Source organism: Aplidium turbinatum, chromosome 11, assembly GCF_918807975.1.
Source record: "Aplidium turbinatum chromosome 11, kaAplTurb1.1, whole genome shotgun sequence".
Classification (NCBI taxonomy): domain Eukaryota; kingdom Metazoa; phylum Chordata; class Ascidiacea; order Aplousobranchia; family Polyclinidae; genus Aplidium; species Aplidium turbinatum.
The window spans coordinates 11733425-11759699 of NC_137482.1; the positions used below are offsets into that span (position 1 = coordinate 11733425).

Below are 26275 nucleotides of genomic sequence, written 5' to 3' on the forward strand. Positions count from 1 at the left end.
TGGCCTTTCAGCAACAAAAGTGCCCTTTTTTCATACTTCTGCCCATCCAGTCAAAAATCGCTCCGGCACCCCTGAATATGCGTCCCAAACACAGCAGATTGTCAGACAAACGTTTTGATATGCTTGTTTTTCTGCAAGGAAATAACTAATAGGCTGAGCAGCTAATTACAATACAGTCTCAAAACATAATACCTGCTCTTTATTTATAGCTATTGTTAGCCTGAACTTGGTTGAAATATTTCCGTTTTATGAGATGCTGGCAAAAAATAGCGCTAGAAATTAGCGCTGACGCCGTCAATTTCTTTAAGAGCTTACGCAGTCCTTTATGCCGTAAAGTTTTTAGGCAATTTGCGCTGACGCTGACACCGTCAAATTATTTCAATGACGCCTACAACACTGGGTAAACAATATAACCGCATGCAATAAATAATATGCCACAAATAAACAATAAAATGTGGAATTATCAATTTGAAGAAAAAGTAGCCTGGCCATATGGACGTGGAGGCAGTAACAGCAATACATACGTAGATAGGTAAGAGTGGCACTGTGGTAAACCATTAGCCTAGCACCTTGGTCATAATTTCGTGCAAATTTTCACACTATTAAAAACTTCACACACACAATGCTATTATTTTAATATGAAAACGTGTTTTTACTTGTTACCAGAATATTTTTGTTGGCGCAATACACCACAATTCAATTATAATCAATAAATTTGTTGAGCATTATCAGAGTTGCCAGTTCCAATCAGACCAGTTTAGCAATCAGGGTGAGGGTTAAGATCATATGGTCCGCCAATCCCTGAAAATGCCGACGATTTTTAGGGTTGCTAGTTTCGAGGTTCAATCGCGAAACTAGGCCAATTTTTCCTTCTAATTGCGGAAAAATTTTAAAAGTTGCGAATTGTGGTTGATTGAATCTTTAAAATCTCGGACTGGGAAATCTTCTTGAAAAGCTTGATCCTGGCAGTTTCGCATAGGCTACTTGTAGACTGTAGAGGTTTTAAATTACTGACGCGTGCGTTGCTCAAGCGCACACCCCGAGAGTCGAACCAGCGCGCATAATCTTAAAGCTGCTTCGTTGTAGGTCACGCGCTAACCAACTGATCAATTATTATTCCATTGGTTTTCTTAAGATTATGTATATTTCGAACCGACTTCAATAGAATAAACATCATTTTTACTTGAATACATCCTTCAAAACTGATAATGAGTATTTAGAGTCTAGAGATACCCGGGGTGCGCTTGAGTAATGGATTTTAATCAAGGACAGCTCTTCATGCCGATGGTACAATTCAGACAACACTTTACAAACAACATGGTGGTTGCATTTGCAAACTGGTTTGTGAGCAACAACTAGACCTTCCACTCCAACAATCCAGTGCTTTGAATCAGATCACATAGATGATAGAACATGTCTGTGCCATCATAAAACTGCAAACTTGAGCGAAAATAAAACCAACGCAGGCGCCAGGCAGCCTAGGCTAACTTGTTCAACCCGATAAATAAGCAAGCGATTTGAATTAACTGATTAAAATCCAAAAAGAAGGACATTTGGGTAAGCTTTGACATTTTTGGAAAAAGTATTTATAAAAAAGGATATATCTTCCAAAAAAGGGACTTTCGGAACCTTTAAGTAGCCTATCGATGAAGAAACTTAAACTTATGGTTGCTTTGGTCAAGTGAAGATTTGTTCTTTCGTCAGGGACAAAACGAGTCGGACTTGCAAATAGGCTACTCTGCCGTGTTCGCTGCGCATTGCCGAAAGTCAATTCAATAATTTATTATTTCCACAAGGCTATTTAGTTAAGAGCCAATTATTTTATAGCTAGGCTATTGGCTCTAGCCCAGATTGATTTCTTTTTTAAAGGTTGACTCCACACAACAAAAAAATTAAAAAAAAATTTTCATACAGCACAGTTTTTTTTTCAGAAACGTTTTTTCAAATAACAACGCATGCATACAAACTTTTCTAAAATTACTTAAGCTAATTCGGGAAAACGAGTTATGCTGATGTGGCACGGTGGTAATTTCCACTCGTAGACAGTTTCTTGATCTCCTCTCTCCTGCTTTGACTTTGTGATGTTGCCAGAAACTGGTCTTGAAGCATTTTTAGAGCAATCTCCAAGGTATTTAACCACTTGCTTTTTGAGTGTTACAATATTAATATCTTTATTTCCACCGAACATAGGCGAATTTCCAGGTACTTCGAAGAAACTGTAGTCTGCTCTATCTGTTTGTTTGTCTTCATCGTCGTTTCCGAAACTGGGGTGTTGACTAGTTGGCTTTGGTGGCCTCGGTTTTGGGGGCAATAAAATAGATCTAAAAATAATTGGATGGGCGAATCAGTAAGCTAGGTTAAAGCACTAAGTTAGTCTAGGCCTACTCAGTTTGGAAATGTAGGAGAGAATAAGCTGCATGTTGAATGAAAGGGTCAGATTGAGCCTAATTTTAAGAGTTAAATAGGGTTTCCGGGACGCTAAATTTTTTTCCCACGACATTTCTGTCTCATTGGTTCTAGTCACTCTAAAAGTAAGATTTTCCGAAAGTGTTTTGAGAGATTGGTTGATTCAGATTGCGAAATAACTATTTGCCAATGAAATTCTGCAATGATAATAAAATATAAGGTTTCCCTAACCCTACTTCTTTTGAAAAGCTCTTGTGCACCGCAAAGTTAATTTAAAGAAAACAAAAGTTTGACTTCGAACCCTCGTTCTGACGATCAGTAGGCAGACGATGAAACCACTGAACCAACCGTGCCAACGTCGAAATGTTGCATTCACACGGTTTTAATACAAACTTTTACCAAAATATGCAAATGAGACAGGAATGTCGTGGGAAAACAAATTTCGCTTCCGGGACAGCACCAGAGTAAAAATTTGACCAAGTCTGCATGCTTTTATTGAAATTGCCTAAATATACGTACCGGTATCAAAACAACTATCTGCGTTTAGCTTGAAAAAATATAGCCTACCCATAACTGCAAAAAGAGACTCTGTTTCAAACTGGTAGCCTAATGCAGGCTATGGCATTGCTGTAAGTTGGGAAACCCGCATAACTTCGAGGTCTCTGTTTCAAACTGGGTTTCTGCTTCAAACTGGTAATGCATCTGGTCTCTGTTTCAAACTAACATACACCTATAACTGAAAAAGAGTCTCTGTTTCAAACTGGTAATGCAGGCTATGGCATTGTTGTAAGTTGGGAAAACCGCTTAACTTCAAGCCCGGAAAAAGAAAACTATGATAGGCTAGCCTATCTCATCGCAAATTCAATGACAATTTATTTTTTTCACATTGGAAACACGCATGCCACGTGTAGTTTTTGTTAACCTAACGCATGAAGATACCCATATTTTTAGAAAACGTTCATAATTTTACGTTATAAAACTATTTAGTATTCACACAACTTACTTGTCTAACACAGGCTTCTTTGGCTGAGGTAAAGTGCTGCTTTTCTCTCGAATGTTTTGCAAAATTTTCATTATATCATGCCAATCAGAAGAGTCTAAATCTTTGATCTTGATAATACGGCCATCTTCGGTGAGCCAATAGCCTGATAAAATGACCGACAGCTTTTGCTTGAAAAGCTCGGGCGAAGAAGACGACGGTAAATTTTTCAAAGACTCAAAGATCTGCAACAATGTATTTTCAATCCATCTATAAGTACTAAGTAAGCTACAAACTACAGCATATTTACTAGAATTTTTATTAGATTTTGGTAGCCTACTTGAGTTGAAATCAGAAGATGATCTAGCAATACTGGTAACAGGGAAAGACCTATTCTTTTTTAATGTGAAACTAAGCGTTTTAAAGTGATTTAAAATTCGGGAATCCGAACTTTTAGAACTCGGATGGAACTTATTAGTTATCAACACCTCACTGTTAGCGTTTATGCGAAGAAGATCATTCTCGAAAACGAGGAATATAAACATCATCACAGCAGGTAGACGTAACAGACTCCAAAAGAAGAGTCAAATGGAAGTAGTTGAGATGCAGGACAGTAACAAATTATTAACAAGACAGTTAATAACTTTTAAACGGAGAATTGATCACAGGTAGCTTGAAATTTGTGCAAATACCTTGCATATTGCACAGGCTAATGCGAAACAGATGGTAGCCTACTTTGTGTAAACAACTATTTTCATCAACGAAACACACCAAGAACAAGTTGAGAGCAGAAGCTACTGATAACACCACACGCATGATGTTACTGCTTATTTCTATAGTATAGGCTACAATTACATGCAACTCACTACCGAAAGTTCAAGAACCTTCAAATCAAAAGCAGCATCAAAAACGATGTTAACATGTGTTGTTTTCACTGTGATGGTCAAAAATAAAAACAACTGAACTACATTTATGTTGTGGTATCAAAAAAAGTAGACTATGCTGGTTTTGTGCTTTCGTTATAAACTGTTGATCTGAACAAAACTTAATCCGTTTGCAATTTTAAGCAAGATGGACAATCAGCGAGACCTATGGCCCACTGAAATCTTGCTGAAGTTAGTTTTTGCCCGTGGCTGGGAATAGGTTACCGACCCCTAGCATGGACTACAAGAAACTATAAATAGGTTAAAAAGAAATTTTACCTCATCTAACTCTTGCTTGCTTGGTTGTAGCGACACAACCGGCAAGATGGGCTTGTCTTTTGTTGGCGTAATGATAGATTTCATCTGAAATGTGATACAACTGAGTTCTAGTTATTACGTCATGCAGTACAGCCTACGTCACAGGCTTGAGTTTTCATTGAACATTTAAGCAAAAAAAAAATATGCTGAGCTTTTTGTCTCACTTGATTTGACGATTCTTCGTCAAGCGTGGTTAGAACAGGTGAAGCCTTGTCATTCTCTTTCAGCGGCTGTAAAACTTCGGTTTCTTGTGAAGTTTCCTAAAGTTAAAGAACCTTCTCATTGCTGGTAGTTGTAAAAACTTACAAATGAGTAAAACCAATTAAGTGCCCAAAAGCTCAATCGCTCGCGACAAGAGTTGGGTTATTAATGTGTTAAGTTCATAGTCTGCTAGAAATACGATTGTTTTTTTTTTAATTTCTAAGACACAAAAGATGCGTCAAGGTAGTAATAGTCTGTTGCAAACATCAAATCATGTTGCTGACATCACCGGATTACTTTTTGAATGTTTTTGATGTCACAGATCATACTTTTAAATCATTTGCATACTGTTATAAATACAGCATGTAACTAATGGGTTCCAAGACAGCAAAATCATCATTTTTAAGTTGATTCAATGTCTGCAGATGTTGCAGTTGCAAGATGATGTCAAAGTAGGAATAGTCTGCTGCAAGACTCACACCATGGTTGTGACGTCACCGGATTGCCGTTTGAATGTTTTTGATATCACAAACCATACTTTTAAATTACTTGCATACTGTTAAAAATACAGCAAGTAACTAACAGTTCCCAAACAGCAACATCCGTCATTTTTACATTGATTCAACGTCTGCACACGTTTTTTTAGATCAATCAACTTTTCGAAAACTGAAAACTTGGAAAAAAACACATGCTGTTCTTGTTCACTCACACGCTGTCCTGCTTCAGAGCGCTTTTGCATTTCCTTGAATTTATTCAAAAGAATGACATCATTCCAACAACGACGCTTTAAAAAGAAACACGTTATTCCCAAACACCTTGTAGAACAATTTCTAACAAAAATTTTACAATTACAAAGATTCCAACAATCAATCAATTTATTTTAGTATAGTTCTTGTAAGTTATTAGCAGCGTGAATGTACATACTTTTTATATCCTAAAATAGCGTTATTAAAACCGATAATAAGTTTCTCTTGTCCAATCATTTAAACCTAAAAGTCAACAGAATTAGCCATCTTACTTTGGTTGACGGAGTTGTAGGTCGAGATTTTTGATTCAATGAAGCTGAAACTTCTCCGCTTCGTGAAATTGCCTGGAATTTACAATATTTGATCTACATACTTTGTAGAACGTCTCCAGAAAGCTCGGAGTCAAGTGAACAAACAAAACTACTTTTGCAATCTTTGATTGTAAGCCAAGTACCTATATACGATTATATGCGCAGCGGATAAGGCGCTCACTTTCTAATAATGCAATCCTGGTTCGACTCCTTCGACTCACCTGGGTTGAGGTGAGCGGTTGAAAAACACCGCTCACCTCAACCCAAGGTGTAATAAATTGGGTGGACGTAGTTGCTGAAGGAAAGGCGGCCGAAAGAAAGGAACTGGCCACCCTACTCTCGTTAATACCGACGGCTTAGTATAACGAGAACCTTGTCTTCTCATTCCCCGATGCTTAGATTAGATATGGGACTCATCTTTACCTTATTTACTTATGTACTCACGTGTGCTTCTAACTGAATTTTCTGGGCGCTGTTTCTTAGGTTAGTCAAAACTTTGTCATCCGGCAAGCGATTCTTTAAAATGTATAAGTTTAAAGTTAAAAATGTGTTTAGTAATAGGCTACTCGATATGTCGGCCAACATACAGTAGACACGGAATTTAATGATTTTTGGCAAGACCTTGGGAACAATATTTAGGTCATTATCGACAAAAGATATTAGTTGACTAACAACATTCAAGCTCCAAAAATATCCAAAACAAAGCGACAAAACTTTAAAATTTAAAGAAGTGGCATTGAAATAAAAACAGTCGTCTAAATAAAATGAAGCCGTAAAGAAGTCTTCCTAACAAATAACTAGTGTTTTTATAAGGGGTTCGGAATCTAGATTAACAAGTATTTTCTATATTCTTTAAAATATTAGCAGTAAAGTAAAGAAGCATTCCGTGCAATGTTAAGCCTTTAGCTGGAAATCAAATGAACGTTAAACAACACAGGCATGATCGTTGGACCACTTAGCATGCAGCAACTCAGCAAGTGCTTCAACTCAGCAATTACATTTCAGCTACTGCCAAGTCAGCAAATGAGATTTACGTGCTCACGTCGCACTTGCTTAGTCATCGCTTGCTGAACTGAATTTACTGACTTGAGACATGTCAAGTTATGGCTTGCTCAGTTGGTATTGCTCAGTTTCATCATTCACCAACTTCAGCCACTTGCTCAAATGTTGCTAGCTCAGTTGTCACTTGCTCAGTTGTCGCTTGCTCAGTTCACAACTGCTGACTTGTAGGAGACTCCATAGGCCTACACTATTCTCGTGTGCACTTAAGCTTAGGTTTAATGAAGCTGAAGCACTCACGCATGTGTCTGACGGTGTTGAAGGTTTTAGCTTTTCTTTTACTGGTGGTAAAATGTCTGGTTTTTGTGAAATTCCCTGAAGTTAAAAACATTTTATAATTTTTTAGTAAAATTATCAAACGTTCTAAAAATTTAGAAACTTTGAAAAGATAAGCACCAAATAAAAGCCATCACATGCGTCTTGACATCAAATAGACAAAAAAAACTTGTTGGCATCACGATGATCACGGTTGGCATTATTGGGAAAATCACATATCCCAGTTTTTATTTGTACAATGAGTTCTTGTGCAATAAACTTCCAATACTATTATTGTAGCACACCAGAGATGGATTTGTTAGATGGTTTACAAAGTCAGTCAATCTGCACAGAAAAGATTTTTTGTCTACTTGCTTTAAGTGAATTTTCCCCAAAAAAGATTGTTCAGTTAAGAAAAGTCAACGCTGTAGTTAGACCAGAAAAACTACAGAAAACTTCTTCTGGCTTTAAATCTAAGATGTGGTGTCGTCGGTAAAAACTTTTGTTTTCTAAAGATGTTCTGTACCATTTGCAAGAGGAGAAAGATGCAACTCTAAGTTTATTGGAAAAACATGACATTAGCACGGAGACAGTTGTGGGGCAGCTTCCGCAGTTGACGGTCAAACGTCCTCTTTATGCCGAAAAAAGTGTAGCGCTTTTATTTCGGCCACAAAGTCGGATCAATACAACAATATATACATCTAAATGTTAATAAGACATCTGCAACAACTTGAGCTTTCCTTGACCCCCACCCACCGATGTCAATTGAAGAAATGCTTTTTGGAAGCTTAATAGTACATTAACAAACAAGTTTAATAAACATTTACTTAAAAGTTAAATACTCACGCATATTTCCAACTCAATTTTCTTGTTACCGTCTTTGAGATCAATGGGAACTTTGTCGTCTGCTAAGCGATTCTTCAAAATATATTACAAGTCTTATTTTGATGTAGCATGCAAATAGCATAATGCAAATGCTATTTTTACAAAGTGCTTGGAATGACCCAACAACGTCTCAAAACCCATCTGCAGACTCGAGGGCAATTAGGCCCACCATGCTGCACAGCGAATCGATGAGTTAATCTATTTTATACATTTGTAGCAGGAATATAAATTGTAGCCACATAATAAGTTTGAACAATCGGCTTATGGAAGACTATCATCCAAACGGCGGTTGTTTTGCTCGTTTAAACTGTTAAGTTTAAAAAACAAAATAGTGGAGTGACTTGCTTTATTTGACAGAGTTGAAGGCTGGAGTTTTTCTTGCAGTGGAGTTTTCTAGAGTTGAAAACATTTCACATCATGCCAGTAAAATAGACAAAAATCTCAAAAATATATAGCCTAACAAGACACAAAACAAATTGCAGGTAACATAACAAGAAAATTTTCTGCTGTTTTGCTTATTTGATTTCGATGAATCTGCCAGAAAACAAGATTAATCTATCTGAAAAGTTTAAAAAAAAACACAATATTTTGTCCAAAAAGGTCGGTAACTGGTGGAAGCTGACTGAAAATTAAACGGTGCAAAAAGCTTGCCTCTAAAAGTAAGACACTATCCACCTAAAAACAGCGGTGCTACAATAGCGTGAGGTCTACCGTCATAAGCCAATTGACCTGCCCTTATAAAAGAAAATAAATGCAGGAATTAGAGATTGAAAGCATGTCTACTTTTACTATTTAAAGCATGAGGGAAGGATGGATAATGCAGCGGTAGACCTCACGCTGTAGTGACACCAAAACATCTTCAACGTCAATTGAAGAAATATTTAGTGTACTTTCAACAGCTTTTGATTTGAAAGTCGCAATATTTATAAATCTCATTCACTCATACACTAACGCATACACTCACACATGCTTCTGGTTCACTTTTCCTTTTGCTGTCTTTGAGACTGGCTGACGAAAACTTATCATTTGAGAAGGGATTCTTTAAAATAAATTTTAAAGATAAGAGTTTATTTGTTGATTGGATGTAATAGAAAATATAGTATGCAATTAATATAAAATAAAAATAAAGCAGACGCCAGAAAACCATAATGTTGAAGCTGACTTGGCAAGTGGCCTTAAAATTAAATGAACAGAGGAAGTAGTATGTCACCAAATGCTACAAACATGCATCAACCGACGAATATTTTATACTCCAAAACAAAAAATACTGTATATATGTGAGGAATTGCTGTGTGCTTTGGTAATTGATAAATGCTTCACTGTTTGCCAGGCATTTGCTTTGATAAAAAAACTCGTTACGATTAGCCTCAGTCAAGCCTTTTTTTTGCTTCTTCAATTGGCAAGTTTTTTTGATGAGTGATCACTGATCATACTCTTGTGTTCAAATAAAGAAAAGCGCACAGTGAAAACTCTGTCTATCTTACCTCATTTGTAGATTTCTCAAGTGTGAAGGTGAAAGATAAAGACTTGGCTTTATCCTGAAATGGATGCAAATAGTTGCATTTTCTCATTTTTGCGAAGTTTAAAATCAATCAAGCTTGAAGCAGCATCAATCCAGACAGCAAAATCCGTCATTTTTACATTGATTTAACGAATGTAGACGTCTGTAAAGGTTGAATAATCAGACGTCTGCAGACGTTAAATCAACGTAAAAATGAAGGATTTTGCTGTCTGGAAAGCTTTCACTGTTATGTCAAGTTGTCACCAAAGTACTTAGCGATGGTATACAAGGAAACTAACGTACCACGTTTGCAAAAAAACTGACACTGATGATATTGTTACGTCTGAAATAGTCCACTACGAAACAGATTCTCTTGATCACCACACGACAGTGAAGACACTGAGCCAAGATTTTCAATATCCAAAGAAAATCTGGTAACTTATCAAGTAATAAAGTATCAAAAACAGGGCAAGGCTAAAAAAATTTGATTTTACTTTACTTCCCCAAAAACTGTAACTAAAAAAAAAATTGTAAACACTTTGTCCAAACTACGTAATGAACGATGAAAACATTTATGTTGTAAAAAAGAAAATTTTCCACTTGTGAAGTAAACAAAAATAGCAAATAGTTTAAAATGTGTGCTTTCTTTGAAAGCTGCTTACATGAGTCAGGTTTTGGAAAGGATTTTCAATTTCCTTAGATTTCAACCAGGTATTAGCGCCATCCGACAAGCAGGGCTTTAAAATAAATAAGTCGTTTTATGTTAAACTTGTAAAATCGCATGCATTGCAAATTGCTACAGAGATTAAACATCATAACTGATAATTAGGCTACAAGTAAAATGCTGCTATTCCACTTTGCAAACTTGGTCATTTCTGCGTTAAGTCAACGTCTACGCTACAGACGTGGCTGGAATTGCATATCAGGCTAGTGCAAAAACTTCAACAAATGAGGTGATTAAACAAGACGTAAGACAAACAGAAATGACACCGTGAACGTCATTTTGTTAATGTCTAAATTACGTAAAATTCAACAAATTAGAGAAGTTATGTGACGCTTTTGAATTGATAGTGATGTTTTTTTTATATGCTTATTGCCTATACTATATGTATCAGTGCATTACCAACATACACAAACACAAAAAATGCACAACAAATAGTTATTTGACACATTTGTAACGGATAATGATTTCATTATTGCGCATTTTGAACAGATAATACAAGATTATAAGCAGGTTTAATCCATAACATACCCTAGTCAAGTTTTGCTTGTTCATCTCAGACAAGATATAGTGAGCCACCGTATTTCTCCTCGGTTTGTAAATCGTTTTGACCTGAAATTAAGATATAAATAACTCTGCAGTCAAGTTAAGCACAAATTCAATGCGTTGTATTCAAAACGTACTTATTTAGCTGAAAATTTCCACGACCTGCGTAGTATATTAGTATACAAAGAAAGAAGTGGTGTGCAAAGGAAGCAGTTCCAACGTTAGGTGAAGGCTCACCTTTGGTAATTCAAAACGAGGAGATTCTGCTGGAACAGAAGGTTCGACATTCTCTTCTGGTAATTTTTCTACTGTTGCTGACATCTTTTTCCGTAAAACAGACTGAAGATGCAATAATGCCTGCGGGTGAACAAGTGTTATGTAAAAACCATGAATCATCACAAAACAATCGTTATAATTCATTGATATTATTTGCCCGGACAAGAAAAAATGTATATAGTGATGGTCTTTATCAAACTGGGCGTGATATTAAAATATGTGATTATGAGTTAGGTCATTATATAAGCAGACATAACTGAGCAACAACACAGGCATTTGACATTATAAAAACAAAAACATTATCGCAACGTTTTCGGCCATGCATCTAGCCCTTATCAAGCCTTTAGAAGTCTGTTCAGTGTTCAACTGTTCATGCATAAAAAAAAGTAACTTCCCCACCCAAATTAAATCAGTACATGTTCACATTTAAACAACTGTTTAGTGTTTATGTGTCAGTCGGGTGAGTAGCCTCGAAGGTGGTGATCAATAATGTAAAAGGACGACATTTTGTGGTGGCGAATCACGTAGCGGTGTTTGAAAGGTTCCGCAAGTAAATGTCGTTCCTTCTTGGAAACAAACTTCAATTCTACACCGAGCGATAAAAAGCAACCAACTGAAAATTCTTCTTATCTGAGAAGACAGCTAACTAAACCCGGCAATGCTGGCCGCGGTTAGAAAGATAGATCGTTTATCCAAAGTGGATATCAAGAAAAATAAGTATATTGCCATGACAATACATTGCCAAGGTGAATCAGCGATTACTTCGGTCGACGCTTGTAATTCGTCAGTGGATGGTAAAGGTTCGATCTTTTCTTGTCCAGAGGCGCAAGAAGCTTGAGAATGAACAGAGGCAACCTGCGTTTGATGCAAAACGTGAAAAACTGGACCTTTGATGCAGTGCAAAAAGTTTTCAATATTTTGCAAAGCAAAAACATTCGAGTAATGAATGAACGTGATATGATCAACATAGCTAACAATCAAAAGATAGCGGTAACTTTTGAATAGAAAAAACACTGTGACAAACGGTAGGGAATAAGTAGAATGTAATACAAGGGAGTCAGTAAAACGACTGAAACATCTTGACTATTGCTCTTCCAAACGAATGTTAGCAACACAACCTAAAACAAATTTATTCATTAAGGTCGCTTCATTCAATACTTACAACAGGAAGATTCTGCTCTGACAAAACCTGTAAAAAATACAACTTTGCAATACGACAAGGTTTAAATTGGTCTTTGCTGTAGTAATCAAACTACTTGTTGCATAAAAAGTAAATATAAAAGTAGTTAATTAATTTTCTAGCAAAAAACACTGATAAAAAATTTTATGAAAAGTTAGCAGGATTGTCGGAGCATGCCATTCAATGGTAGTAATTTTACGCGAAACCTTCCAAATATTTGAATATGCACAAGTAAAATAACATTTACCAAAATTTAAAGATGTAGAAACAAAAAACAAAACCGATCTAACGCAATGCATTGGCTTGGTTTAGTTGCGAATCAGATCTCCAACGAAATGCAACATTTGCGTTAAAACGAAATACTCAGTCAGATTTTCAATTTTTATGTTTCGAACTCATGCATCAGTGATAGTTGCAAAATTGACTTGCATCTCGTTTGATCATTATTACTTGAGACGTGTTCCAACATCTATAAACTTCTTCATAAACCAACTAGCCAAATCGCAAATGACCTTGTCTGGCGATGACAAACTGTGGTGGGAGGAAGGTGCATGTGAAAAGGAAAGCTCCTCTAAGTGTGAACCAGCCATTGTAGATAAAAGGGTATCGCCTGATTTTGACTAAAAAACACAAACGTAAATCTTCTTTAATAAAATAAATTTCGTTGTTTATTTAGCAGTAAAAGTCCAATACTAAACATTAGTAGACGATACTAATTAGTTCAACGCAATAAGTTCGTACATGGTAGTCTTGGTCGGACTACACATATTTCTCTACTAGAACGGGCCGCAGACGATAGGTCAGACCTTCTGAAACTGTGATCAACAATATTCATTAAAAATATATCGACTTGGATCATATCAACAGAGGCTTTGGTCAGTCACGAGAGAAGTGCAAATGCTACAATGCCATCCAGTTTGTCGAAACGAACGTTGCAAACATATAAAATGCAAAGCCTACACTTGCTGAAGAAGAAAGGAGATTCGTATCTTGTGCTTGATCGTCTGCTTCTGGGACAAGAGCTGTTTGAGGGCTGTCAGTGCTTGATATCAAAGATTCTGAAACAACTTTCGTTTCAACGAGTAGCCCAGCTTCATCTCGTAGAGATCCCTGTTGTATTTGTGATCGACATTAAGACATAAAAATTAACTAAAAAAGATGATACAGTGATGCATTTTATTTATTCGAGAGCTGGGAAAAGGTAATTCACTCTTCTTCTTCTTCTTCAATTGCCTTGCCTGAACCAGGCATCGACGGCCTCAGAAAGAAGAGTTTTCAAAACCAACATTTTTTAAATGCAAACTTTTAGTATGCAATACTTTATACAGTGCATGAGTACAAAAGTATTTTGATCGTATCTATTCTGGAAATTATTATGCACTCAATTAGAAACAATCAGTTCTTACTGTGGCAGTAGCAGAATGGGAAAGAGACTTTTGTGGTTGCCGTGAGTCAGAAGAAGATATGATTGTTAAGGAAGAAATGGATGGCTCGGATTTGAAGCGATCTAAATCTCGTTCAGAAAATCTTTTCTTGTGTGTTTCTTTGTGTTTTTCTATAAAAGGACTCACTGAATTTCAGAAGTGATCTTTAACGCCATTTTCCAAATTTAATATTCAGTCTACTCAGTCAATTAAATTGGTTTTCGATAGGAATAATAGTTTATATAAATCCCACTAACGAAAAGCGAAGTTTTTATGACAGTAACAACCAAAGTACTGAAAATCTATAGTTTGCAAAGAACAAACCAGGATTTTTTGTGCAGTGCAGTTGGTTAAAATCACAGAAGTAACAAAAATGCTAATTAAAAAACGCGAAATCCAACCGCTTCGCTTCAAAGTTTAATTTATTCAAATAATGTTACTTAATGGGTGATCTTTAGTCGTAATAGAATGCGTTATAACTATAGTTACTAACCGCTGCTTATGTTTAACTTTATTTTTGAGGCAGGTGAAGCATGATCAGATAAAGTTTTGTGTTCACAAAAGGTATAACAAATTTTATAGAAGATAAGGCTACTAAAAATGGATTTTGGTGACCACTGTAATAAAATTATTTCCTTCTGAAGTTATTGTTTACTGAATGCAAATCGGTTGATGCCAATACGCTATGCAATCATTATCCTGAACATAGTGCATCAATGGCATAAGTCAATTAAATTGGTCCTACTTTTTCGTGCCCTGGCGTGACTGTGATCACTTTTCGTCATTATTGAGGTTCTACGTAAGTTGCGAAGGATTTGCAGCGACTCTCTGTTTGAGTTGCTCGATCGAGAATGAATTAACCTGTAAATATCAAGAAACATTTTTTTCAGTACAACATCATAATAGAAAATGCATTGATTGAATAGCTGTCAGCTGTAGGATCGAACGTTGAAAGCGAATGTACGCTTGATGTACGACGCTGGAATGAATCTAGGTTCTACAATGTAAGAGGACCTGGCTGTGTCTTCGAAACTTTTTATTACCATGTTAAAATGAGTGGAGCTGACTCGATAACTTTCTACTGTCTGTTATGGTGTATTTGAAAATACACTTTAGACCATTGTACGTCGACACAATGGTTGACACAAACAAAAATAGTGATTGCTTTTAGACCCATTGAAACAAACTAACCCTTTCCTACCACTGTTGACTGCTGCAGCCTACCTGTCAGACCTTCTAGATGACTTATGTTGTGTAGTCCTTGAAGTGTTACCACTGCTGTCGGTTAAATACACATAAGAATCTGAATCTTCTGACAAATCGTCACGTCTCTTCAGTGCAAGCGCTAAACAAAATTTGAACATCACAAACTGAAAGAAAAAGTTATAAGCATCATCATCCATTTTGCTTCAGAGTCGACCAGTTGTCTGCAGTGACTCCTCTATCTCTCTCATTATAAGCTATCATGCTAAACTTCCTTTTCAACAACAAGTTTATTGCAACTCCGTTCGTAGTCCTGTCATGCACCATAAAGGAAAAACTTTCCATAAAAAACATCCACACACATAAATAAACACAAAGTACACAGAAAATAACTCACCTTATGTAATAAGCATATATCATAGTATACAACAATAATAATATATAACACATTATAATCAATAATCATACATTTAACATAAAACTTATTCATACCTGATCGTAAAAAAATACTTGAAGAAGAGCTGGACAATGCTTGGTCGATTTTGATGCTGTTTGAAATCATTCAAAAAATATTTTAAAATTTTGAACAAACAACCAACACAAAGCTATAGTTGAAGCTGTATTTCATTTCATTTGCATTTCATCAGAAACTCGAAGGAACCCACCTTGATATCGATGGTTGGTCGTAGCCAGGTTCATCAGCAATGTCAGTTCCAGCTTCATCTTGATGATCAAGTGAAGAAGTAGAGTCCACAAAAGATTTGGAGTGTGGTATAGCTTCGAATTAAGAATTATTTTTGATTTCACTTTAAATCCGGTGTTACAAAATTTCAAAGCAAAGTCATTTATCACATTTCTTGATGACCAACATTTTCTGCGATGAGCAAAAAGCAACAAAAAGCCTCATTAGCAACAAAAGTTAAAGAGCTACCTAAAAACGAGACAGTTCGCTTTTGTTCAACATCTTCCTCCTGTGAATCAGCTTCATGTGATATCTGGAATAGATCCTTCTGTGATGTGGATGCAACACTCAAGGATGAACCTTCCGGTGAACTGCAATGATGACACTTCATAATGCACTTGATGTTTAATTAATTTATAAACCTGGTAATTTTATAACGGTTATGACGCTGAAAAAGCTCTTTGAAGGAAAATCTAAATCAAGCTAGAACCACCACCGCAACCGCCTCAGTAACTAACCGGCAGAACAACGCGTAGTTCAAGGTAAACAAAAAATACTTAAGTCGCTCCGTACAAGAAACACATAACAGAGCCGATCGGAGCAAGAAGATTACAAATTAAAACCCTACTTTGTTTTATATTACAATAACTAGCTGTCATGAATGGTACTTAAATTCGTGAGTTCTATTTGAATAAGGTCACCTTTCAACGTAACAAAACTTTAACAATTTGAAATAAGCATAAAACTTACTACAGTGCTGCATCTGAAGGTATGGCGTATTTTTCTTCTTTTTCTGCAAGACCTGGTTGTTTTGAAAGTAGTGGAAGGATAAAACTAGACCAGACCTAAAGAATAGAACAGGCTACTATTAGTGCACGGCTATTAGCGAGACTACGCAAAAATATAAATATTTATTAAAAACAATGAAAACTATTAATACTACAAAAAGTGCTCAATGCTAAGCAAAAAGGCAAAGCAGAGCGAATTAAATCAAATATAGGTTATTACTATCTGAAGCCTTTATATTTTATATGAAATATTTTAAAGCATACTCTATTATTATCGTTTGAACATTAATATACCATAATACAGTATTTTCTCATTAATATACCATAATACAGTATTTTCTCATTATATTTCCGCAGACCTAAAATAATAATAATTGTTATTAAGTTTGAAGTTCTTTTATTTTGCATCACCAGCATATGCGAAAAAAAAAAAAACGAAAACAATACAAGATTACAAAGTGAGCTAGGTTGTTTGCTGATGATGATAGGAGTGGCAGAAGGACCGAACTGGTCATCAATTCTGCCACAAATTAAGCCTAATCGATTATAAATAAATGAGTAATTCAACCTAATAAAAAAATAATAGGCTATTATATATTATGTCACATACTATTACATATCCATATTTTAATCTACTTTCACCCAAATTCATGCTGTGTCATATAAGATCCATTTTTCAAAGTCTTGTACTCTTGCACCCAGATAATCATTTCATAACTGCTTATTCACTTTGTATTATGCCTGAATGCGTATGGGAATAAAATACAATCAAGCATAACGGGTATTTCTCAGATTGTTAAAGTTACTGCTAGCCAAATATCAAACAACCAAATCAAATAAAAGTGAAAAAAAAAATAATAATCACTAGAAGGGTCTCGTTTACGTACTGTTCCATCAATAACATCGACTCCTGCTTTTAAGAGTGCCTTTGCCAAGCCAGAGGTACAAGCAACTTCATCATACTTTTTTCCACGATACTTGTTTACACCAATCATGCGTGACAACGTGTGGACTTGACCAATGTCGAGTTCCGTGGACATGAACTTAACCGCACGAGCAGCAGTGGCAACCACAACTTCTTGGGTTTGGAAAGATAGCAGAGGAGTGTTGGGGATTCGGCGAAGAAACTTTGGCATAATTGCAGACATAATGACATCCTAAAGAAAACAAGAAGATGAGGTAAAGCAAGAAAAAGAAAACACTTTACAATATTGTTGGAAGGTCTTTATAATTTCTATAAAACCTTAACAGCGGTAACGGTTTACGTGTACCAAATTTGATTTATGACAAGTATGTTGATCACGACCTTAATATGTACTAAGCAACTGTTGCTTATAACAAAATGCTCTACAAAAACGATTTTTTTTGTCGTAAGCAGGCTTACAACCAATAATCAGATTAAGAGGATAGAAGGTGAATCTTTGTGTTCATCTTCAACCATGCCTTTAAGTGTCTTGCCAAAGACACATATTCTTGAGCAGTGTCGAACCAGCGCCCTTTCGAACGTCAAACCAGAGCTCTCACCACTCGACCATGATTAACATGTTTCAGCTTGAAGGTTTAAAAAGAAATAAACATTGCAATCGGATATTTTATTAAAATGCAAGCAAACCAGCAGTTAAATCAAAATGATAGGTATATTGTCGTTACCAAATCGTAAGAAAGTGGTGCCTTATCCCATAGGTGCAGTTGAAACCTTCATAAATTTGAAAGCCGTTTAGATTAAGCGAAACTTCCTTTAGAAACTTGCCTTCAATACGTCATTTTCGAATTTGCACAGCAATTCAACTGCAGCTTTTTGTAAAGAAGGCAAAGTGCTTAAAAGCATGTCTTGAACAGCCTCACCATATCTTTTTTGAACTGGGAGCGAGAAATATCTAAAACAAGTAAAGTGGACAGGCCGGTGATGATTTCTTCAACTAAACTTCTAAAGCATCGCTATTTTCTTATAGCAGACCTCAAGTCGTGGTTTCACTTTCCAACTTTCTTTGTTTGTTTCATCATTTTAAACATCTTCATTCCTTCTTCATTTCTACGTTTATGCCTACGAAGGTGTATAACTTAACAATAGATAGAAGAGTTAACAAAAAAGTCGTTTTTTGTATCCACCATCAAGCGAGTCATGAACTGGTATAACAAAAATATAAAAAAATACATAGACGTGTTCTCAGTGGATGTGACGCTCACAACTTCAAGAAGGTCTCAGACATCACAAGACCACATAAATTTTCACATCAACGCTAACCTACCTGTGGTAAATTTTTTTCCCCTCTTTGCCTCTGCATACATCCCACAACATGCACAAAAATTTGCAAATTTCCACTGAAGTTCGGGCACTGGCATTTATAAGAATATCTGCTATTGCAAAAAGAGCTTCGTCAAGATTCTTCAACGTGACTATGGATGGGCACCACGCTTCCCTGCTCAGAACTTCAAGCAAATTGGTCAGCTTGTCAGGAACACGTGGCGAGTCCATTTCTTTTCCGCTTACGAATGACGATTTTCGCCTTTGCTTCTTCCCCTGGAAAAAGCCAACATGTTGCAAACATCAAATTCAAAAAAATGCAGGCAAAATAGCATAAACAGCTAAAAACAATATTTAGCCAACGATCTTTTAAATCCTGATACGTAGTTTTGCAAACATCAGATTGACAGGAAATGCCTTTTTTCTCACGTTTGGGACGGCGGCGGAAGCTTAGGCTAGGTGTTAAAATTTATTTATAATAAAGTTATACCTTAGCGTGTTCAGCTTGATTTTCTTTTTTCCTTGGCCTTCTGACAGGGAATCTATTTTGTAATGATTGACTCTCCAAGACTCCCTCTTTTCTCCTACCTTTCAGGTAACTTTTCAACTCCATCTCTCTTGTGACACTGTGTCTGTTAAAGGGTCTATAGCTGGTACCTTTGCACAAGACGTCAAACGTTAATTTAACGATCGTATAAGGTTGTGATTACTGGAACAAAGCCAATCTTCGGGTTCAAATCAAATATATCGTTACATGGTCTGCCGAAAAAGCAACGCGCTTTAAGTGGGTGTCGAACCGGCGTCCGATAAGCTTTAAGCAAACGGCTTATAATTATGTTTTAGTCTAACTAATATCATGTACAATTGTTGCTCAAGGATAACATTTTAATTTTAAACACTGCGTAAGTGCGTAATAAAATATACTTTACCCTAATTTAAAACTTATTATAGTAACGCTAAGCCCTAACCAATATAGGCTACTGTACGACTGAAACTTAAGGCTGTTAAAACGATTAACAACAGATCAACGAAAACAAAAAAATGAAATTCAAACAACATTTGTTGTTTAAATACATGCAGAAAAGATTCCTGCCTGCTTTGTGAACATCACACTTTTAAAGGTCTACCATTAATATATAAAACATAAAGGGCAGTGAACAACCTACCAGAACCGGAACTCGATGTATCCGATAGCACATAACGAACATCATCGTCGCTCTCCGAGGGGAAATTTGACAGGCTCCCCATATCTGAACACAAACATTCAGTTTTTAAAAAATGTCAGTGCTAACTGGTCATGCATGTTTTGCCTATTTCACTTTGTTAGTTATTCAGAAAAGAATTTTTATAACGAATCATGAACAACTTTATCCTAGGGCTGAAAAAGCCTCTTTGGAAACTTATTCCTGGCAGTTTGGTGGGTAGGGTACTTGTAGAAGCTGCAAACCACTTACGTAGGCCTGGTCACCAAGAATGGTAGAGTGAGAAAATTTTCACTTGTTGCCTGTGAACTAACCCATCCACTAGATGCGGTTGAATGGTTGGAGAGCTGATATTGAAAAGGGTTGCTCAAGCGCTTAGGCCTACTCCAAAAGTTCCACCAGCGTTGTTTGTTCAATCGTGCCATTTCTTTGTTCACAAAATCCAGCTCTTATCCAACTGAGCTATGTTATTTTATTTCACTTGTATCCAACTGAATATTGGAGTATTTTTTAAAAACACGAATTAAATTACTGTACGTATCATTTATTTACATGCAATACAAATAAACCAACCTACTGGAAAAAGAATAATGCATTGTTTTCCTTACAAGCACAAGGTAAATGATCAACCAAACAAAAGTATTTTGCGAAAAATGCTGCAGAGTTACCTAAACTGGAAAAAGTATCTTTGCTGCCGGTGAAAATGATAGTCCTGTTCTTTGAACCTTTTCTTTGCATGAAAGCAAAGGCTGGTCGAGGATAAATTGATTTAACTGCATCTCTGATCACTGAATTAGGGATGTAGCCATCCGGTGCAACAGCATGCTTAGCCATAGCCTGTGGATTCAAACTGGCCACTACAAAAAAATATAACGAATGACTCTTTAATACTTATTAATCATTTACATATTTCGCAATATGACATTGTGTTATTTCATTCAGACAAACTTTTGCTATAAAAAATAGCAAAAGTTCCATGTATAGGAAACGCTTTTTGTGTAGAAATTAACTACTGAGACAGTTTTCCTGTACTTCTTGCAGTGGCGATGCTTCAAAGGTTACAAGAAATGAAATTTAGGCGAAGGTAGAATTGAACGCGCTAAAGTTAATCGAGGCCTATAAGATAATACCACGCATGACGGGCTTTTAAATGCGTGGTACGCCAAATAAAAGAAAAATTTAAGTAAATTTTAAACAAATTTTTTTTTTTAATGTGCAAATTAATAATAGATAGGCCTATATATAAGGTGACATGAATGAATCAAAGAAAGAAAGCACAAGTATGCTGGTACACACGTCATCCACAAGTCAACGAAATCCAATGAAGTCAACCAGACAGACCAATACAGCAGAAAGAAAACGCTCTCATGAAGCAATGCAACCTTACCAAAATCAGCAGCGTTATCTTGAGGTTTCGTGACAGGAACAGCATCTTTCAATTCGATTCCAAAAACCGTTTCACGTTCCTGCAACGGTAGTCTTAGATTTAAAACAATCGCTAATTGCAACAAAAGCAAGTCATAACTGTAAATTCACTTCACAAAACCCGCGTTGCAACAAATCAGTGAACATTGATCGGTGCATTTTGTTGTGGCAGTCAGAGTAGTTGACATTTTGCACTACTCTGACTATGTAATCAGGGTAAACATTGGCACCTGGATGTGAGTAAAACAATCTCACAACTTAAGTAACACTGTAGCAACCAGTTCAAAACACACAGAGTAGCCTTTTATAGTCCAATGAAATTTCCCACACAAAACCTGTGGAGTAAGAATACAGCCTGGCATAAAGTTAATTTAGTTTAATGGTACGTATGCAGCATGATTATACGGATGTACGGTTAGAAGTCTGATTTACTGGAATTCGGACCTAACATGTTTAAATGTACACTGTACAGTATATCACTTTCAAGCCAACACTCTATGAGAAAGTTATAGATCTTAAATCAATTTTCAACTCATGAAACGTTCTGCATTGCCACTGCCAATTGTAGCCTATAGAGAATTTGCAAAAGTTCACTTAGTTCGAGTGAGGCATAACGCATGTAGTTACAGATCTTTTTGTATAGTTTTGTATCAATAATTTTTTTACATTTTTAAATTCCTCCATGGCTTGCATTGCAGTGGAGAAAAACGTCTTTCGTTTCTTCATGTATCGCAACATTTGATTGATTTGTTTTCGTTCTTCATTTTCCGAAAGGAGTTCTTCTGCCTGCGTTGGCAATATCATGTCCTCTGTAAAACAGTAAAGTATAGTCAACTTTCAGGACATGTGCTGTGCAATTGCAAAAACAAAGACTTCTTGAGTGAATAACCTGACATTCACACCTCTTGTTTTTGAGAAAAACGAGCATCACGCTAAAACAGGTCGTTAATATCTACATTTTGTAGTAAGCAACGATCATGCTGCTAAAAGCGAAACTGAATCTAACTTATTGCATAATTCTTCAATCTCCAGCATGCACACTCAACCAATAGTTCAACGATGGAAGCAGGAGAGGGTGGGCTATTCTGCTAAAACAGTGTTGTCAAATGACTAGGCGTTAAAATAAGGCTTTCTACTAGGCTACAGGCCTAAATTTAAATTTTCACCCAATTAAGTTATGCCTCCTCATCATTTTTCCGCTGAAGTTGTAGGCTACAGTAAGCCTGTTTCATTTAAATATCATCAATTGATTAATTTGTTTAAACATGAATTGAATCTTTTAACAAAGGGGCTAGGCTAATTACTGGACTTCAGTCAAAGCGTTCGTAGTATCAAGCAGGTTATAATGTTTGCGTTTTGTCGTTTCTACCTTTTTCTAGAACTCTGCTATGTTTGGCAATTTATACAGTCTATTGTTTTTTCGTTGTAATGACCAGGCATAAAAACAAACTGATAATATTAATCTAATATAATAACAAACCTTCTGAAATAGTTTGGTCTTTTACAAAAAAATAAATACTCTCAGCTGGGCCTTCCATTGGTTTGGGCTCTTCGGGCTCTATATCCTCAACACCTCCTGCTCTGTCAATTTCTAAAATCTTTAGCAAGTACTCTGTGGGAAGGTAGCGATGAACCTCGATTCTAAGGATGTGCGTACGCATCAATGCAAGGATATCTCGGCCACGAAGAAAGCAAGCAGACGGAACACTGTCACCAAGAAGTAATTCGCGAATCTACGCAGAGATGCGGCACCAAGTGAACGGAAGATTTTTAAAATATCACATAAAAGACACAATACATTTGGTTTGTTAGAAGCTGCAAGAAAAAAAAAAAAAAAAAACGATGTCAGGGATTTAAGTTTCAATACTACTGCTGAGATTGGATAAACTCTGCACTAAACAACGTTTTCGTTGATGAGTACGTAAAGATGATAGCCTACTGTTTGTTTAACACTAACGAATCTGCCAACCACGGGCATTCGTACTTCAAGCTTATTCAATTGCACAAAGTGAGTATAGAATAATAACAGCTTTCGTTCAAGTTTAAAATTCACAGAACTTTGATCGCAAGTTTACTTTGTGAAACTACATATAGGCTAGGCCTACTTAGTAAACTAAAGAACAACACAAGGTTTTACGTGATTTTCCAGGCATGAAACAATACATATGACGTGATAATTTGAACGCTTTTAGCTTCCACGAAGTCATAATCAATAAAGCAACATGTGCAAAAAATAAAAGCAACAGTCAAAAATTAAAATTTTGCCCAGACTAGTGACATGCTATGGTTATCATCATGATAATTTATTGGAGAATGCAATTTTTAGATTAAGTCGAGAAAACACAATGTTTTCAGTTTGTTTTAAACAATAGACATGACAACAAAATCAAACTTAAGTACAACATAAAAATTTGTGCAAAATGTTATTACAAACCAGTTGGCCTTCACAGTCCCAAATTTTCAAGGTATTATCTTTGGCGGTAGTTACGAACAACCTTAACAAATGCGACTCATATACACTTGTCACCGTTCCTTTGTGAAGAAGTTCAATGCCCAAGGGAATTTTCACAAAAGCATGCAAGGCTATGCTGGTGCACTCCAACTTAATTTTTGCTAAAAGAAAAGATAATTGTGCTGTAACCTACATGTTCGATGACCATATCTAGACTAACGATAAGGTAAAGACTTAGGCCTACTGTTTGCTCATCATGAGGGATTGTTTTTGTAACATTTTTTAGCCAATCTGCGTGTTCACCTTATAGCACGTCATAGTATCTTACCAAGACGCAGTCGTGCGTTCTCTATATGTATCGAACAGACGTTCCTTCAAACGCCATGCAGACGCCCTCACCATCTTGCCTTGCAGTGTTGTTTACACTCAACTACTCAATCTCTAACAACGTAAATCAGCTAACTTTTATACCAACCTGTTAAGTTCTCTGTTGTAATATTTTTTCCGCTTATAGTATGACCAACCAGCTGCAATTATTTATTTGAGAAATGGGCCATTGAACAAATATCAAATTTAAAGAGAATTTAATTAAAAAAAAAAACATAAAAAAACTCTTGTCATCAGCATTTAGTTGAGTTCTATTGTGATGCCAACGTTATATGACATGACTGATGCATAATGAATTTCGTAAATTGCTTTCAATAGAACTACACCAACATCTACTGTACCTCCACGAGTTGACAAATAGCGTTTCCAAATAAATTTATCCATTTGGAGAATGCCTTTGTGAAACCCAAACAGGACAACGTTGGAGGTCACTGCTAGACATGTTGGGGTAGCCGTTAGGTGCATAAGCCGCAACTTGTGCAAGAGAACCTGAAAGTCAGTTGCAGTTGCAGATATACACTATAAACGACATGCAAATCACAAAAAACAACAATATTTTCTTGAATTTTTCGAAATTACTTACTTTTATGCGTTTTTACATACTGTTGCACCATAATCACATAAGCTTAACGCTGCGTACCATCACCAAATTAAAAAAAATATTTTTAAACACGCACAAAAAAGCTATGTTAACAAAGATTTACATTGAAAGGTTTGGATACACCATAGAGTCCTCATCAAGAATAACCATGATAAAATTTAGCTACATCTAAAGAACAAATATATATGTACTGTTTAACAGCTAGAAATTTATTTTATCCAAAACTAGCAGTAGCAATCGACATTTCTGACCACCACAAATAAAAAGTGAAAAAACTACACAACCCGGAGCAGAGCAAATCACGCGAAGTGTTACAGATGAGCAAAATTGGAGAAACTAATTAGTTAGAACACACAAAACTGAAAAGATGAGCTGCAAGCATAAAACTTACTGCCTGCTTAACATAAAGTGGTGTTTAACATTTAATATAAAGGGGTGTCTTCATTCGATGAAAATGCCCATTGCCCATTCCAAAAGAACATGTTTTTCAAGTAGAGCAAGTGATTGATCTCCAATGCCACCGCCCAAGAAAGGTAGTCTTCTTTGTGATGAAGCTCAGCCGCGTGGATGAGAACAAAAACAAGAAATTTGTCCAAACACTTTAGATGCGGGCATCCAGTTACAGTGCACAAAAAGTAATAAGTGGCAATCCCAAAAATGCTGTGACATCAAATAGGCGCGTAGTAGGCTACTCTACCAAAGAATAGACAAAAGCTGCTGTATGTAGGCCTATTGTGTCACTTTCCCTGTTTGCCGCTTACGGTTAGTGACAGTAAACACAGTTCAGCAGACCATAAGCCTAAGAACTTCAAAGAAAGGCCGTAGATATTTCTCTCTACAACATCTTACTGTTCATAATCATGAAAAAAATCAAGGGCTATAATCGAGAAGGCTCCACTTTGCAATCGATGGTTTGTAATCAATATTACCTTGATATAGTCTCGCCCTTTCCCTCAAAAGGCATGACCTACAAGGCCATAGGTCGTTGAACAAGGTAGCACAACATTGCTCGTGTTCTACAGCTCGAATGAACAAATGTGTATTAGGAGACATTTCCTCCATCAGGGCAACTAGACCGATAGCATACGCATGTGGCTGAAATGTAATTATCGCCAACCTGTCAGAACAACTATCATAGTTTTCACACTATCCCACGATTCATTGTAGATACATTACTTCTAATTTTAATGGAGTCGCTCCAGGAACGGTTGAAACTCTCCAAACGATCACTTGGTGGTCCATGCCGCACGATATGAGGATGTTGTGTATCACAATCTGATGACCTTGATCCTCATTTTCCTCATCGCTGATACTCATGGCCAAACTTCCTTCGTATGGGGCATACAAGGAAGTTACCTTTCCAAGGTGAGCCTAAATTAAGAAATTTAGTGGTAAATCTTAAATTACTACTGAAAACATATTACTATAATCACTGTTTAAAGTCACACTGAAAAGTTTAAGCACGTTCAAATTACCTTCATAGAAGACATTGTAAGGACTGGTCCTATTTTGTTTATTGAACTCCTTTTTCTCTTGTTCCTTTTTCTGTTTATGCGTTC

The 26275-nt window shown here is 36.3% G+C and overlaps 1 protein-coding gene across 1 annotated transcript in view; it reads right to left on the reverse strand.

The window, feature by feature from the left end:
- Positions 1–1157: 1157 nt before the first annotated feature.
- The window catches only part of LOC145779963 (uncharacterized), a 30801-nt gene continuing 5683 nt past the window's right edge, over positions 1158–26275 (reverse strand). Inside the window, exons 7-44 of the mRNA XM_082591658.1 lie at positions 26192–26274; positions 25893–26087; positions 24457–24604; positions 23711–23889; positions 22757–23009; positions 21943–22085; positions 21239–21317; positions 20520–20708; positions 19816–19899; positions 19140–19306; positions 18654–18925; positions 18155–18281; positions 17292–17561; positions 16367–16461; positions 15866–15987; positions 15600–15711; positions 15427–15482; positions 14956–15076; positions 14477–14592; positions 13714–13862; positions 13268–13417; positions 12820–12927; positions 12290–12316; positions 11890–11982; positions 11089–11208; positions 10837–10917; positions 10247–10321; positions 9568–9621; positions 9048–9122; positions 8045–8116; positions 7184–7258; positions 6329–6400; positions 5846–5917; positions 5537–5611; positions 4791–4886; positions 4588–4671; positions 3410–3630; positions 1158–2321 (exon numbers count right to left, since the gene is read on the reverse strand). Of these exons, the coding sequence (XP_082447784.1) occupies positions 1982–2321; positions 3410–3630; positions 4588–4671; positions 4791–4886; positions 5537–5611; positions 5846–5917; positions 6329–6400; positions 7184–7258; positions 8045–8116; positions 9048–9122; positions 9568–9621; positions 10247–10321; positions 10837–10917; positions 11089–11208; positions 11890–11982; positions 12290–12316; positions 12820–12927; positions 13268–13417; positions 13714–13862; positions 14477–14592; positions 14956–15076; positions 15427–15482; positions 15600–15711; positions 15866–15987; positions 16367–16461; positions 17292–17561; positions 18155–18281; positions 18654–18925; positions 19140–19306; positions 19816–19899; positions 20520–20708; positions 21239–21317; positions 21943–22085; positions 22757–23009; positions 23711–23889; positions 24457–24604; positions 25893–26087; positions 26192–26274 (4850 nt within the window). The 3' untranslated portion in view covers positions 1158–1981. The remainder of the gene's footprint in view (positions 2322–3409; positions 3631–4587; positions 4672–4790; positions 4887–5536; positions 5612–5845; positions 5918–6328; positions 6401–7183; positions 7259–8044; positions 8117–9047; positions 9123–9567; positions 9622–10246; positions 10322–10836; positions 10918–11088; positions 11209–11889; positions 11983–12289; positions 12317–12819; positions 12928–13267; positions 13418–13713; positions 13863–14476; positions 14593–14955; positions 15077–15426; positions 15483–15599; positions 15712–15865; positions 15988–16366; positions 16462–17291; positions 17562–18154; positions 18282–18653; positions 18926–19139; positions 19307–19815; positions 19900–20519; positions 20709–21238; positions 21318–21942; positions 22086–22756; positions 23010–23710; positions 23890–24456; positions 24605–25892; positions 26088–26191; position 26275) is intronic.